Source organism: Haemorhous mexicanus, chromosome 15 (genome assembly GCF_027477595.1).
Source record: "Haemorhous mexicanus isolate bHaeMex1 chromosome 15, bHaeMex1.pri, whole genome shotgun sequence".
NCBI lineage: Eukaryota > Metazoa > Chordata > Aves > Passeriformes > Fringillidae > Haemorhous > Haemorhous mexicanus.
This window is the reverse complement of record NC_082355.1, coordinates 3609156-3624283: the sequence shown is the minus strand read 5'-3', so window position 1 is coordinate 3624283 and position 15128 is coordinate 3609156. Positions and strand designations below refer to the sequence as shown.

At 65.1% G+C, this 15128-nt stretch overlaps 1 protein-coding gene across 1 annotated transcript; it reads left to right on the top strand.

The window, feature by feature from the left end:
• The first annotated feature begins 2153 nt into the window (after positions 1-2153).
• UNC5A (unc-5 netrin receptor A) lies at positions 2154-15098 on the top strand. The gene is given in 17 exon segments (XM_059860110.1): positions 2154-2183; positions 2185-2269; positions 10216-10437; positions 10577-10720; positions 10797-10900; positions 11012-11192; positions 11306-11473; positions 11662-11826; positions 11912-12100; positions 12503-12802; positions 12893-12980; positions 13060-13228; positions 13300-13533; positions 13629-13778; positions 13874-14038; positions 14122-14297; positions 14506-15098. Coding segments are annotated over 17 exon segments (2730 nt in total). The 3' UTR covers positions 14666-15098.
• Positions 15099-15128: the final 30 nt, after the last annotated feature.

Here is a 15128-nt window from a genome sequence, read left to right as displayed (position 1 = left end):
CATGCGCCAAGCAGACATTGACCCTTGGCAGCAGGACTCAGGGCTCTGGCAGCTGCAGAGCAGGATCTGGCTCATCCATCCCCTCCGTTTCTCTTCAGCAAGAGGGAAAGCAAGTGGAATTAAAAGTGATCTCCTCAATCTGTATTAATTAGCGTTTATTCATTCGTCAGTGCACCCTGCCACTTCTGCACTGATGACCCAGCCACGCTGGCCTGCAGCACAGGAGGGGCATGCAGGGTGACACCACACAGCCTTGGCATGGCCCCTCCATGGCACGGAGGGAACTGAGAGAAGCTGAGGCTGGACTGGGCACCACCGGCACCCTCAGCTGGGCACTGGGACAGGGAGGATGCAGTGGGTGCCCAGGGGGTGGGAGTGTTGTTGCTGGCACTGCCGGCGCAGAGCCAGGAGCAGGAGCTGGAAGCCATCCCAGGAGAGAGGTGCAAGGAGCAGATGGGGCTGGCATCACACGTGGGACCCCCAGCCCCCTCCCCACTGTGCTGCCCAGGGCAGCACCGTGCTGGGTGCCCACAGCAGGTGCCATCTGCACTGGGTACCTCCACCTTGCCCTGTCCTGCTGCTTGCCTGGGGGGTTTGGCTACCATGGGAGCCCGAGCTGGGGGTCCCGGCACTGCGGGGGAGCTCGCCCCCGTTCCCATGGCAGCCCCCTGGAGCTCATGTGCAGAGCGGTGACTTCAGCAGGAGCAGATGGAGCCGCAAGGAGTAAAAACATCCTGTTTCCATGCAAATGCCATCAGTAATAACGAGCCAGCCTGAAGGAGGGCTGTTATTGCTGCACCACAGCTCTGCTTACAGGGTGCTGGGGATCTCCTTTGCCACTGGCCCCCACCAATGTCCAGGCAGATGTCCCGGGGCTCATGGATCTGCCTGGGGCAGCATGGTGGGATGAAAATGGGCACCCACGGGTGTCACCCCACAATTGCTGCCCTACTTGTGTGCATGGCTGGTCCAGGACTGCATTGGCACAGGAGGTCCGGGGAGGTGTGTGGTGAGGGGAGACGGCTCTGGCCTCATCCTGGAGCAGTGCTGGCAGCGGGCTCGACTCTGCCTGGCACTGCCAACATTGTGCTGGGGTGGAGGGAGGCCACAACACAGCCGGTGCCACCCGGGAGAGCTGGGCTGGATTCACACACGCTTCAGCTCTTAAAGGCATCAGAGCAGTTGTTAATTGTTCCTGATGCCGCTAATGAAATTATTGCTGCACGACGCTGGGAGCCACTGCCTGGCCCCTGCTGCTGGAGACAGGGCTGCTTGGCACAACTGCCACAGGCTTTGGCTGCCACAGGGTTTAGGAAGCACACCGGGCACTCCGGTACAGCCTCAGCCCCCTTTGACCTTTGCCCCTTGCCCACGTTGCAACTGCCCTCTGGTGATGGCAACACTGCTTGTGGGCACCTTGGCAGGGTGCAGGGAAGGGACAGAGAGGGAAGAGGCGACATCCTGCATCTGCATCCCGTGGGAGAGGCCAGTGTGGCTGAGCATGGGGTACCTTGAGGCCAGAGTGCCATGTGTGGCAGAAAGGTGGGGTCCCACAGGTGACCCACGCTGCCACAAAGATCGTGGTCCCTCTTCTGTGACATTTCCTGTGGGATGCCAGGCTGTGCTGGGGAGCATCCCTGGGCATCACCTGGTGGTGCAGCAGGGGCTTGGGGTATAGTGGGGCGTGGAGGGGAGATGAAACGTGTAGCGGGTGTGAGCTGTCCCGGGGGGTGCAGAGCCCGCGGGCGTCCCGGAGAGGGGAGTGACGCCGTGCCGAGAGACGCGCCGTGCCCGGGGGGGATGCACGCTGGGGGAGCCGCGCTGCTCTGCGCTCGGGAACGGTGCGGACCCCCCGTGCCGGCTCGGGTGTGTGCAGAGGCGGGGGGGTGCAGTGCCAGCGGGGGGAGCGTTGCCGGCGTTGCGGGCGGGGGGCGGCGGCGGGGGCGCGCCCAGCTGTTGCGCCGTCCCTTCCGCGGGCGGGTCCGCGCTCCCGCCCCGCATTGGCGGCGCCCGGGCGGAGAGGAGCGGCGCGGCGGCGGGCGGCAGCCGCGGCGGGGCCGGTGGCGGTGGCGGGGGCGCCATGGCCCGCTGAGGGCGGCGCGGAGCGCGGCCCGCCCTGCTCCCTCGCCCCGCAGCGCTCCGCGGGGCGCGCCATGGGTGCGCGGCCGCCCCGCCGCCGGGCCCCCCCCCGCCGCCGCCGCCGCCGCTGCCGCCGCCGCGCCGGGGCCGCTCGGTGCCCTGCTCGCCGCTGCCCTGCTCGCCGCCGCCGGTGAGTCACCGCCGCCTCCCGCGGGCACCGCGCTCTGGGCAGGAGGGGGGACCGGCGGCGCGGCGGGGACCCGGGACTGGGCGCCGGGCAAGGTCACCCGGGGAGCGGCCGCGGGTGGGCGTCCAGCGGGACTCCGGTGCCCTCCCGGGGACGGGGACCGTTCATTCGCCGTGCGGGATGTCCGCTGGCTCTGGGAGGTTCGGGTGCTGGTGGGGCGCCCTCCCGGAACGGGGATGTGTCTCCCGCCCCACGGCAGGCACTGCTGCCCCCCGCCCCTCGCCCAAGCGTGGCCGCACACGCGTGTCCCGCCGGCACTGCCCCGGACTCTGCCCGCACAGGGGGGGCTGGCTCTCCCCGCCACGGCTCCGCTCCCCCGGGGCCCTGCCAGCGCCGGGCAGCGGTGTCCGCAGCGCACCTGCCCCACGCGTGGTGTCCCTGCCCAACGCACAGCATCCCTGCCGCTGGCACAGTGCTCCTGCCGCTGCCATCACTTGGCCGGGACACGGGGGACCGCGGTGACGGGATAGCCCGGAGGGTGCTGTCACGCCGCGGGGGTGCGCGTGGGTGGTCGTGCGGGGAGCATGCGGGACTGTATCGGTGGTGCTGCAGACGCCGACGGTCCGGAGCACGGCCGCCCCCGGCAATGCCCCTCAGGGCAGGACCCGGCAGGAGCGGGACCGGCCGCATGGACCCCCGGGGCTTGGTCGCTCCGGCGGCCGGTCCGTGCGGTCGGCGGCCGGGAGTACGGTGGGTGCCCGGGGCTGGCGGCCGCTGGCAGGTGTCACGGCAGACGGGAAGTGGCGGCTGCAGACAAAGGACCAGGCTGGGGGCGGGGAGATGCGCGAGGCTGGACGTGAGCTCTGCGGGGGGCCCGTGGGGGGGACGGGACCCCCCCTCTGCGCCCGAGGGTCCCGGCCCCCTGACCCTCCACCCGCCAGCAGAGATGTCCCCTAGCGTGGTTTCAGTGCGTTGGCGGGCACGGCAGACGCCCAGAGGAGCTGCAGCCCCGGTGCTCCCTGCAACCGTCTGGGCATCCCCAGGGACCCCGCGTTCCCAGCGTGGCCCCGTCTGCAGGGGGACGCTGCAGAGGCGGCGTAGTGGGTGGGCACCTCTTGGGTACAGGAGACTCTATATGGAGGGTGCTGTATGCACCCAACCCCAGCCGGGCATGGACCACGGCTGTCCCCACATCACCCGTGGGAACTGTGAGGATGGATGGAGATGGGGGGCAGAAGGGCAGGGGGTGCACCCGAGCACTTCATGCACGCCCTGTGACAGGAGGTGTGAGGAGCCTGGAGGTGCCAGCCCCGGCTCAGGCTGTGTGGTGTGGTGCTGGTCCCCATCTCTCGCTTGGCAGGCAACTCACAGCCGGCCGCAGCACGACTGAGCCCAGTCACCTGCACAGCCATTGCTTGGCACAAACAGGGTAGGCTGGGCCTCTGCTCCAGCCTGGCAAGGCATGGCACAGCATGGCATGGCACAGCTCCCCTCACCAGGCTCGTCAAGCCACAGGCTGGGGACAGCGAACCCAGGTGTCCAGGCAAAGGGCCCCTGCCTGCTGGTGGAGCAGTGTCCCTGGTTGTGAGTTGCCTCTCCGCTGGAGCCCGCAGGGGAAGGGTGAGAACAGCAGCGAGGACTGGGGGTCACCCATGGGCAGCAGTGAGGGGCGAGCTCCCAAGTTGGGGGGCTGCCCTGCTCAGCTGCTGCACCGGCAGGTGGGCAAGGGCAGGGGGGCAGGGTCCTTCCCAAGAGCTGCCCCTGGCCCATTTGTGCCATGGACCCTTCCCCTTGGCATCACTGCAGCCAGTGCCAGGCCCTGTCACATCTCCTGCCCCAGCCTCACAGTGGCTCCTTCTCCAGCTCCTCTGGCCAGAGCCACGGACTCTGCTCTAACTGTGCACAAACCACGTTCTGCTGCTGACTTCCCCGGGCTGCCAGGGACCCCCAGACTCCAGCAGACAGCCCCCAACCACTGCACTCCACAGCCTGATGCCCCAGAGCCTGGCAGCCCAGGTCGTTGCATCATACAGCACCCTACAACCTGTGCCTGGCTGGGCACTGGTGCCTCTGTGGGGAGGGCAGGGCTGGAGTGTGCCGTGCACCAGGTAGTTGCCATGCACCGGGAAGCTGCCGGGCACCGGGAAGCTGCCGTGCCGTGCCGGCTGTCAGCACGAGCACGCGGCAGACGCAGCCTGCCCAGGGCTGTTTGTTCTGGCACGGTGCCACGCGGGGCTGGCACTACATCAAAGCGTGCAGAGCCTGGCAGGTGCTTGCGGGAGGGAACCAGGATGCTGACGGTGCCACCAGGGGCTGGGCACCCCCGGAGTCACTGCAGGCACCTCGTAGCCTGGCCCACCGGGTGGCCAGCAGCACACGAGACCACCCTGTTACTGATGCTGGTGCCCAAGGTATGTTGGCATGGGGATTGAGTGCTGTGCATGTCCCACTGTCCCCCCTTCCCTGTGCCCAGGGGTGCACCCTCCGTGCCAGCACTGCTCTGTCTGTCAGCACAATCGCTGGTCCATGGATTGGATGTCTGCTCATGGGAAGGCTGAGGTGGGCTGGCTCCAGACTGGGCACACTGGGACCCTGTCCTCATCCAGTCAGTCGCAGTTGCCCAGTACCCCTTGGCTCTGCCATCTGCCTGCTCTTTGGGTGCTGTTCCCAGGGGGGTGTCAGGCAGATTGCTCCCCATGGGCCCCCAGACCCTGCTCTGCTGGGGCTCCTGCAGGATGGGGTTCTCAGGTCCTAGATCTCTCAGACAGCCCTTGCTGCCATAGCGTTGTGAGATGCCAGGGCTGCCATCACCACTGAGTGACACCCGTGGGTGAGAGGGGAGAGACTGTGGGGCTGGACACTGGCACCTGGGACTGTTGTCCCCTCCCGTTCCGGTGGGATGCAGGACTGAGGGTGACCTTGACACTCCTCCTGGTGGGGCCAGGGCTTGGCCAGAGTTTTTGCTTCCCACTGTCAGTTAAAGGAGAGCCGGGAAACCCGCTCGGCTTCTCGGGATCGAGACCCCAGAGACAGTTCCTGCACGGTGAACTGGGCCAGCCTTGTGTCCTCCACCATCCCAGTGCTCGACTGAGCAGGGGGACCCCCTCATCCTGCACTGAGCACGGGACCCCTTCCCCATGCTGTGCTGCTGAGAGGGACTGGCAGGTCTTGGCACGAGTCCTGCTGGCACAGAGGGTCTGGGATCTGTGGGGTTCTTCAGCTGCCCAGAGCTGGTCGGGAGCATGTCCCCTCTCAGGCTCTGTGTGTGCCTGGGGAAGAATGCCCAGCGCTGGATGCCGGGGCTAGTAGCCCTCAAGCAGGCAGAGGTGGTCCCTGGGGAGGGGCTGCCACCTCCGGCTGCCTTTGGTGGCACTGGCACCATTGTCCTCAGACCCCGGGCATGGTGCAGCGGGGGTCATGTGCGGGCACAGCCAGGGCGTGCAGCCTTGGGCGGGCGCTGGGAGCCCAGCCCGCCCTGGCACATGCTAATTGCATGTAATGGGGAGAGCAGTATCAGCTCAAATCCGTAATTAGGCAGCTCTATTGTCATGCAAACCCGCCTAATTCATTCACAACCAGCACTCGCTTCATCAGCGCCCAGACGCTGCCAGGCACTCACCCTCACCGGGAGACAGGCACCTCCACCCAGCCTCCCCCGTGCCCTAGGGCTGGCACACGTGGGCCACACGCCTGAGGGGCCCGGACAATGGCCAGCTCGTGGGGACACGCCAGAAAATTGGCGACACGGTCCAGGGTAGGGGAGGGGACACCCCCAGGGACACGGTGCCCATTGGAGCATGGAGGTAGCCTTGGCATCATGTGCCCGTAGTCACATCGTCCCCAGTGCTCAGCATGTGCCAGGCTGGCCAGGAGCCAGGTCCTGCTGCCCAGCATTGGCATCCGACCCTGCTGGCTCTCTGCCCAGGCGAGGCTGGCACTGGCACCCGCCTGGCATTGCTGTGGGACTGTGTGGGGTGCTGCGTTGGGTGCAAGGGAAGTGTTTGGCAATGTTCTGATGCCCCAGGTGAGGGTCAGAGCAGCTGGGCAGTGCTGGGTAGTGCTGTGGCCCACGTCTGGGGGGTCTCCCAGAGACAACACCAGCTGACCGTGCCTCAGAGCCAGCCTCTCCCAGCAGGATGGTACCCAGCTCAAAGCCTCAGACGAGCTTTTTGATTGTGGTGAGTTGTGCCAGTTCCCTTCTCTGCACCCTGCAGAGAGCAAAGTGCCAGCGACGGGGACCCCTGTGTGCAGGGTTGGCACCCCCAGGCTCCCCTGGGAACAGCTGGGCACCCTCTACCCTCCCCCTGATGCCCACCCTTCCCTCGTTAAGGCCGGAGCAATCAACAGCAATTATGGCTTTAATTACCTGATGCTGGGGTGAAGGCTGAGCGCCAGCAAAGTGTGAGGAAATCTTTCATGTTAATGGTGTGCCAGGCCTGGCACGACTCGATGGATGGGGCACCAGCTGGGAGCGAATCTGCCGGCTGCAAAGCCCACGGGGGATTTGGGGAAGTCCATGGAGTGGCACAGTGGTGGAGGCAGGTGCTGGCATTGAGGTCCCCAGAGTGGCAGCAGCAGGCAGGGGAGCATGCAGGGGGTGGGGGCACAGGGAGGATGAGGTGGGATGCCCCATCGGGGGTGGCACATGTGGTGGGCAGCAGTGTTCAGACAGAGCCGTGCCGTTGTCCCACTGCAGGCAGCCACCTGCTCCCTCCCAGGGGCAGCTGTGCCCCCTGGCTCCCAGTGGCCGTGCCGGTGCCGGGGCTGGCGCTGCCGCAGCCTCTCCTCGCCAAGAACACGCTGACCTTCTCAGTGTCTCCCCGCGGCAGGCACGGAGGCACCCACCAGGCTGCTCCCGGCACTGCTGGGGACTTAGGAACCGTCACCCAGGCAGGGTCGGCCCCTTGACGACCAGAGGGACCATACCGGGGCACCCATGGGAGCCTGGTGTGTCCTATCAGTGCCCCCCCCACCCCCAAAATGGGCAGTGCCGTGTCCCGCGGTCTCTCCTTGACCAGTAACACCAGAACACCTTGTGTTTCTGCTGCTGGGGAGCCCAGGTGCTACGGTGAGAGGCTGTGTGACCACCTGGGGTGGCAGAAAACAGGGGGAGCTTTGTACGTGGGGAGCAGGAGCAGCTGGGGGTCCTACAGTGCTGTGACAAAGGCAGGGGTGGGTGCCCAGAGCTCACAGCGGGGTGTCCCCATCCCTTCTGCACCCTGAGCTGGCTGTCACAGACTTGTTCCCCAGCCCACCACCCTTCCCCTCCATCAGGCACCACTCGTTAGCCCACGTGTCAGGGGGATAATTGATATTAAAGCCCTGCTTAATGCACCGACCTTCCAGGCTGAGATTTGTCGGCGCTGGAGCAAACTGTGCTCCCAGTCACTCCTTTGGCTGCAGGGAGAACGGCCGAGTCTGTGCCCTGCCACGGTGAGGGAGGGGCGAGGGGCGTGTGGAACCCAGGGCCCCCCCACCCCGTCCGCTTGTTCCCCGCCGTCCCCGCCGAAGTTCCCGGTTCCCTTTGCCAAGGTGACATAAGCATCTCGCCTGTTTCCATGACAACGCAGCGGCAGGTGAGCGCGAGGCGGATGCGGGAGCCGGCACGCGCCACGTGGGGGGCCGCTGCCCACGGAGCGCCCACGCTGCGCCCGCACCCACGGGCTGGGGGTGCCACGCTCTGGGGGGACCCACAGGACACGGTGGGGCCTGCAGTGTGTGGAGGGGGCTGCAGAGAGCAGGGCAGCAGTGGGGTGCAGAAAGCCTGTGCTGGGAGGAGTGTCTGTGCTGTGGGAGATGCCCATGCTGTGAAGAAAGGCTGTGGCGTGGAGGGGTCCACAGGGGGGGGACCCACAGGGCATGGAGGGACCGAAGGGCACGGGGATGTGAGGTGCCCACAGAGTGTGTGATATGCATCCACAGTGCATGAGATTCCCGAGGTGTTTGGCATAACTGTGATGCGTGGGGCGGCCATGGTCCATTGGATTGTCACAGGGTGAGTGGGGTGCTCGTAGTGCGTGCAGAGCCTACGGTGTGTAGGGTACCCGTCATTAAGGGGGTGTCTGTGGTGCATGGGGCACTCAGATCATAGCTCCCCTGCTCCCTCACAGGGCTCCAGGCCAGCTCCAGCGTCCTGGCTGTGCCACATGGCTCCATCCATGCCCACACCACAGCGCAGAGCCTCACCAGTGCCTGTCACAGTGCTCAGCAGCCAGACATCAGGGCTGGGCAGCACCCTGGCTGCTCACTGCACATCCCCAGCTCTGTTTGCTGTCCATGCTCTCCCCACCCCGCCTGCAATGCACCCAGCACCCCGCTTGGGTGGGCAGCTGCGGGGGCTCCTTACCCATCCTGCCTCCTCCACGCCTTGCTGCTGGTCCCAGGCTCCCTGCGCCCCTCCACTCAGCCGTGATGGATAGACACGCAGCTCGGCAATCGCTGTACTCATTTCACGTGTGATTAAAAAGCTGGTCCCGCAGCACAGTTCACCCGGCGCGTCTGCCACAGCCGCCCGGGCGGGAGGCAGCCGCGATGCTGTGCAGCAGCAAACATGGCATTTCATAAATAAATTGGGTTTATTTACCCAGAGCCCACATGCCAGCACGGGTAGTGCAGTGTGGGCACCCGGGGTGCCCGAGCAGCAGGCACAGCGGTGGGACCCGCGGGTGATGCGGCGGGCTGTGCCGCAGCCGGCACGGGGACAGCACCGCGCCGGGGACCGCAGCGCCTGTCCGTGCCGTGACCCCCGGGCCGGCCCCAGGCTGCGGCTGGGGGGGTCGTTAAACCAGTGAAATATGAAATGCCTGTATATCCCCGACAGGAGTTTTAATTAAATTAATTGCCAGTGACATTGTAAAAGTGCTGATGGGGTAATAACCGGCGCGTTATGGTCGCCGTTTATCTTCCCCGCGTAAATTAGCTGCCGCACCTTGCCCGTCCCGGCGGGCATCGCGGCGGGCTCGTCGGCGCCCACTCCCCGGCTCCGAGGGGCCTGAGCCAGCTGGGGGGAGCGGCAGGGCCTGGAGACTCCCTGGGGGACTCAGGAAGAGCCCAAGGGACCCCCGTGTCGCTCGCGTTCCCGTCACGCAGGAGGCCGTGCCGGGCGGGAGCCAACCGGGGTGGGCACAGGCAGTAGGGTCCCACGGGCACATGGGGAGTGGCTGGTGGTTGCCAAACGAAGGTACTTAATTACTGCGCATTCCATCCCATTTAATTGCTTATTAAATCCTAACCAGCCAATTAGCAGCAGCAATTACAGCTTCATTCAGTGACACAATCGCTATTTTATCGTTTGTTAATCAAATGCTTATTTAGGGCCCTGGTTTATTAACTCTTTCCACAGCAGGCACCGGCGGGGTGGGGGGAGAAGAGACACCTGGCCTTGTCTGGGTTGGGGGATGTAGATATCTTAGGACTGTGCCATGGGTCATGTCCCCAGCACTGCTATCCCCATGAGGGCATGTCCGTCCAGCGGTGAGCCATCCTCACCACCCTGGGGACAGCCAGCCCCTATGTGCCATGTAAGTGTGTCAGTGGCACAGGATAGGACACACTGCTGTGCCACCCTGCAGTGTCACCACTCCTTGTCCAGCATCCCTGTGCCACTCTGGGGTGCAGCAGGGCAGGATGTGGCCCCTGGTCAGTGCCTCACAGCGTGCTGGGGAAGGGGGCGGCAGGCGCCCCAGAGGCGTGAGCAATGGCCCTTGTTGGTCACACTACATTTCCTTTTCATTAGTGCTAAGTGAGGACATGAGGGATCGGCAAGGGTTCAGCGGGCACAGCCACTGCGTGGCTGCTTTCCCTGATGGATGGCAGGGTGGGACAGGGCTGCCGCACTGCTGCTGGAAGGGACAGTAGGGAGGCGCAGGGCCACTGGCACGTGGCTGTGCCGGCGTGGGTCATGTCCCAGCCAGGGCACACGGAGGTGGCCGAGCCCCATCTCCCCACAGGTGCTCAGCAAAGCGCGACCGTGGCCAACCCGGCACCTGGTGCATCCTCGGACCTGCTGCCACACTTCCAGCTGGAGCCAGAGGATGTCTACATTGTGAAGAACAAAGCAGTGAGCCTGGCCTGCCGTGCCACCCCTGCCACGCAGATCTACTTCAAGTGCAATGGCGAGTGGGTGCACCAAGGTGACCATGTTACGCAGCACAGCACCGACCGCAGCACCGGTGAGCGCGAGCAGGAGCGGCGGTGCCAGCCCCACTCCTGGGGAGCCACATGTGCCACTCTTGGTGGGGCTTGCCTGGGGCTGGGGCATTGGGAACAGCTCCCAGCATGTCAGTGTGACATGCCACTGTCCGGTCCCAGGGCTGCCAGTGATGGAAGTGCGCATCGAGGTCACCCGTCAGCAAGTAGAGAAGATCTTTGGGCTGGAGGAGTACTGGTGCCAGTGCGTGGCCTGGAGCTCCTCTGGCACCACCAAGAGCCAGAAGGCCTTCGTGCGCATCGCCTGTGAGTGTCTGCAGGTGTCTGGACAGAGTGTGGGGCACCGGCCCCAGCCCCCCATCTCACCCCTGTGCCTCCCCAGATCTGCGCAAGAACTTCGAGCAGGAGCCAACAGCCAGGGAGGTCTCCATTGAGCAGGGCATCGTGCTGCCATGCCGCCCTCCCGAGGGCATCCCCCCCGCCGAGGTGGGTCCCTGCAGCTGGGCAGGACAGGATGTGGCTGAGGATACCCCTCACCCAGCGCGATGATGTGTGTGATCCCAGGCAGGCACCCAGTGATGTCCCTGTGTCCTACAGGTGGAGTGGCTGCGCAACGAGGAGCTGGTGGACCCAGAACTGGATGCCAACGTCTACGTGACGCCAGAGCACAGCCTGGTGCTGCGTCAGGCCCGCCTGGCCGACACCGCCAACTACACCTGCGTGGCTAAAAACATCGTGGCCCGTCGCCGCAGCGCCTCTGCTGCCATCACTGTCTATGGTATGGCCCCTCCACGCCAGTCCCCACCACGCTGCCCTGGTGTCACTCTCCCTGTCCTGTCCCTCCCTGCGTCCCCTTAGTGGCAGGGCACTGATGGCTCCCTCTCCACCCAGTGAACGGCGGCTGGTCAACGTGGACGCAGTGGTCAGGCTGCAGCACCAGCTGTGGACGGGGCTGGCAGAAGCGGAGCCGGACGTGCACCAACCCCACACCCCTCAATGGGGGTGCTTTCTGTGAGGGCCAAAACGTGCAGAAAACCGCCTGCACCACCCTGTGCCCAGGTACCTGCCCTTCTCGGGGCACCGCCACCGCCCCGTCGTGCCGATGCTGCACTCCCCACTGCGCCCATTGCAGTCCCTGTCCCCACCAGATGTCTTGTTCTCCAATTCCCCTATGTGTCCGTCTCTGCCGGCCCTGGGGCAGGGAAGGGGGGTGGCAGCAGGGCACTGACCCCAAGCTGTGCCTGCAGTGGACGGTGCCTGGTCGGAGTGGAGCAAATGGTCAGAGTGTGGGGCCGAATGCACCCACTGGCGCAGCCGTGAGTGCTCGGAGCCAGCGCCGCGCAACGGAGGCCGGGATTGTCATGGCCCCGAGCTGGACACCCGTAACTGCACCTCTGAGCTCTGCACCCACGGTGAGCACAGTGGGGATGGCAGGGTTGTCCCCTGGGAGAGGGGACCAAGGGGTGACCATGTGTTCTGATGCCCTGCCCCATACAGCTGCCCCCGGAGCAGAGGATGTAGCACTGTACGTGGGGCTGGTGGCCGTGGCCGTGTGCCTGGTGCTGCTGCTGCTGGTGGGGGTGCTGGTGTACTGCCGCAAGAAGGGGGGCCTGGACGCTGATGTGGCCGATTCCTCCATCCTCACCGCCGGCTTCCAGCCCGTCAGCATCAAACCCAGCAAGGCTGGTGAGTGAGTGTTGCAGGGACAGTGCACCCACACTGAGACAGGGTGTTCCTTGGACCTGCAGGTGGCCATACCTGGCAGGGGGTCTCTGGGCAGGGGCTGTCTGCTTCAGGGCATCCCCTACAGGTTGGGATCTGTGCCCTGTGGGGTCCCTGGTCTCGAGTTGATTCTTTGCCTTATGGGAACCCTGACCTAGGGACAGGAACTCTGCATCTTAGAGTCCCTGACTGTGGGGTCAGTGCTCTATGCCACATAGTCAAATCCCCAGGGGTTGTGGCTGCGCCCTATGGGGCAGGGACTGTGTGCCCCATGCCCTCTCGAGCTGACTGTGCCTGCGTACCATTGCTGGGAACCCCCTGTTTCTGCCTTGCCCTCGCACCACAGTCGCTTGCTCTGTGCTGCAGACAACCCCAGCCTGCTGACCATCCAGCCAGACCTCAGCACCACCACCATGACCTACCAGGGCTCACTCTGCCCACGCCAGGATGGCCCTGCCAAGCTCCAGCTGCCCAATGGGCACCTGCTGAGCCCGCTGGGTGCTGGACGGCACACGCTACACCACAGCTCGCCCGCCGCCGAGGGTGCTGACTTCGTGGCCCGGCTCTCCACACAGAGCTACTTCCGCTCCCTGCCCCGCGGCACCAACAACATGGCCTATGGCACCTTCAACTTCCTGGGGGGACGGCTCATGATCCCCAACACAGGTACAGCGGGGTGGGGATTCCAGAGCACTGCCCAGGCCAGGCAGGGTCCTCATGAGGCTCACCCCCTGTGTGCACCCCATTCCCCCCCAGGGATCAGCCTGCTCATCCCACCCGATGCCATCCCACGGGGGAAGATCTATGAGGTCTACCTGACCCTGCACAAGCAGGAGGAGGTGAGGTAGGTGCTGGGGCTGCTGGGGCACGGGGCTGTTGGAGGGGGTTCTGTCCTGACTCAGCTGCCCCCATCGCTGCCCCAGGCTGCCTCTGGCTGGCTGCCAGACACTGCTGAGCCCCATCGTCAGCTGTGGCCCCCCCGGGGTCCTCCTCACCCGCCCCGCCATCCTCGCCATGGGGCACTGCGTGGAAGCCAGTGCTGAGAACTGGAGCATCCGGCTGAAGAAGCAGTCATGTGAGGGCACGTGGGAGGTGAGCAGGGGCAAGGGGTTTCAGGGATGGAGGAGGGACAGCCACGGCTGAGGTGCATCTCTGCCTGGTAGGACGTGCTGCAGCTGGGTGCTGAGCCATGCACAGAGCTGTACTACTGCCAGCTGGAAGCGCAGGCTTGCTACGTGTTCACGGAGCAGCTGGGGCGCTTTGCCCTGGTCGGGGAGTCCCTCAGCATGGCGGCCTCCAAGCGCCTCAAGCTGGTCCTGTTCGCGCCGGCCGCCTGCCCCTCACTCGAGTACAACATCCGTGTCTACTGCCTCAGTGACACCCAGGATGTCCTCAAGGTACCGAGGTCCCCAACATGCCCGTCCCGCCTTGGAGCAAGAGCTGCGCTCCTGGTGTGCGGCATCTTCTGCCTGACTGCTGCTTGTGCTGGCAGGAGGTGATCCAGCTGGAGAAGCAGCTGGGAGGGCAGCTGATCGGAGCCCCCCGGGTGCTGCACTTCAAGGACAGCTACCACAACCTGCGCCTCTCCATCCACGATATGCCCAGCTCCCTCTGGAAGAGCAAGCTCCTCGCCAGCTACCAGGTGAGGAGTCTGGCCAGTGTGTGAGGATGGGGATAGAGGTGTCGGGAGGTGTCCCTGCCACTCTGACACCCCCCAGTTCTGTCACCCCACTGCAGGAGATCCCCTTCTACCACATCTGGAGCGGGCTGCAGCCCTTCCTGCACTGCACCTTCACCCTGGAGCGCCTGAGCACCAGCACCTGTGAGCTGGCCTGCAAGATCTGGGTCTGGCAGGTGGAGGGAGACGGGCAGAGCTTCACCGTCAACTTCAACATCGCCAAGGTGAGGGCAGAACTGGCCACTCCTTGAGGTGGCCATAGGATTGCCTCACATCCCCTTCCCTCCCTGCTCGTGCTCTCCCCTAGGACACAAGGTTTTCAGACTGGCTGGTCCCCGACGAGGTGGGCACCCCGGCTCTGGTGGGCCCCAGTGCCTTCAAGATCCCCTTCCTCATCCGCCAAAAGATCATCAGCAGCCTGGACCCACCGGGCACACGGGGAGCCGACTGGAGGACACTGGCACAAAAGCTCAATCTTGACAGGTAATGCAGACTGAGGACAGTGCTGGGGATGGGGTGGCATGCTGGATGGGGCCAGGGGTTCTGGCCTCATCCTGCACCTATGGATGGATGCTGGAATGCTGTGGCATCCCGGGAGAGGGCTGCTGAACAAGGTGAGGCTAGTACGGGGCTGATAATGGGATGTGGAGCCATCCCTGTGCCCTGACATGGTCCCTCTGTCCCCTTCCAGCCATCTCAGCTTCTTCGCCTCGAAGGCCAGCCCCACAGCCATGATTCTCAACTTGTGGGAAGCACAGCACTTCCCCAATGGCAACCTCTCCCAGCTGGCTGCCGCCGTGGCCGAGGTTGGAAAGCAGGACGGTGCCCTCTTCTCGGAGGCTGAGTGCTGAGCATGGCGGGTCCCAGGGGACCACCACCATGGGGCTAAGTGGGGCCCTGGCTGGCCCACCAGGCTCCTACTGCCCCACAGCGCACGAGGAGGACTACCTGGCCCCCTTGGGAGGGCAGGATGCCCCTGCCCTATGGCAGTCGGGCCCCTCCAGCACTGTGGCGGCTGGACTCAGCCCAGCCCTGGGGGTCCCAGAGCCCCATGGTGGGGAACTGGGTGGGGGCACGGGGTGTGCGTCGTGCGTGCGGTGCCGTCGTGGTGTCTGCGTGTGGGGCCAGGCGGCCCCAGGCCCCGTGCCGTGTTGTGTAAAGCCCGTTTTTTTAATTCTGTATTAAGTGCATTCAAGTATTTACACTTGGCCTTATGTACATAGCGGTGCCGCGGGCGGGGGGTCTGCCGGACGTGAATGTAAATAAATTCGATATATATTGCTACGTGGGGCTGTGCCCGGCCATGCGCTGCCC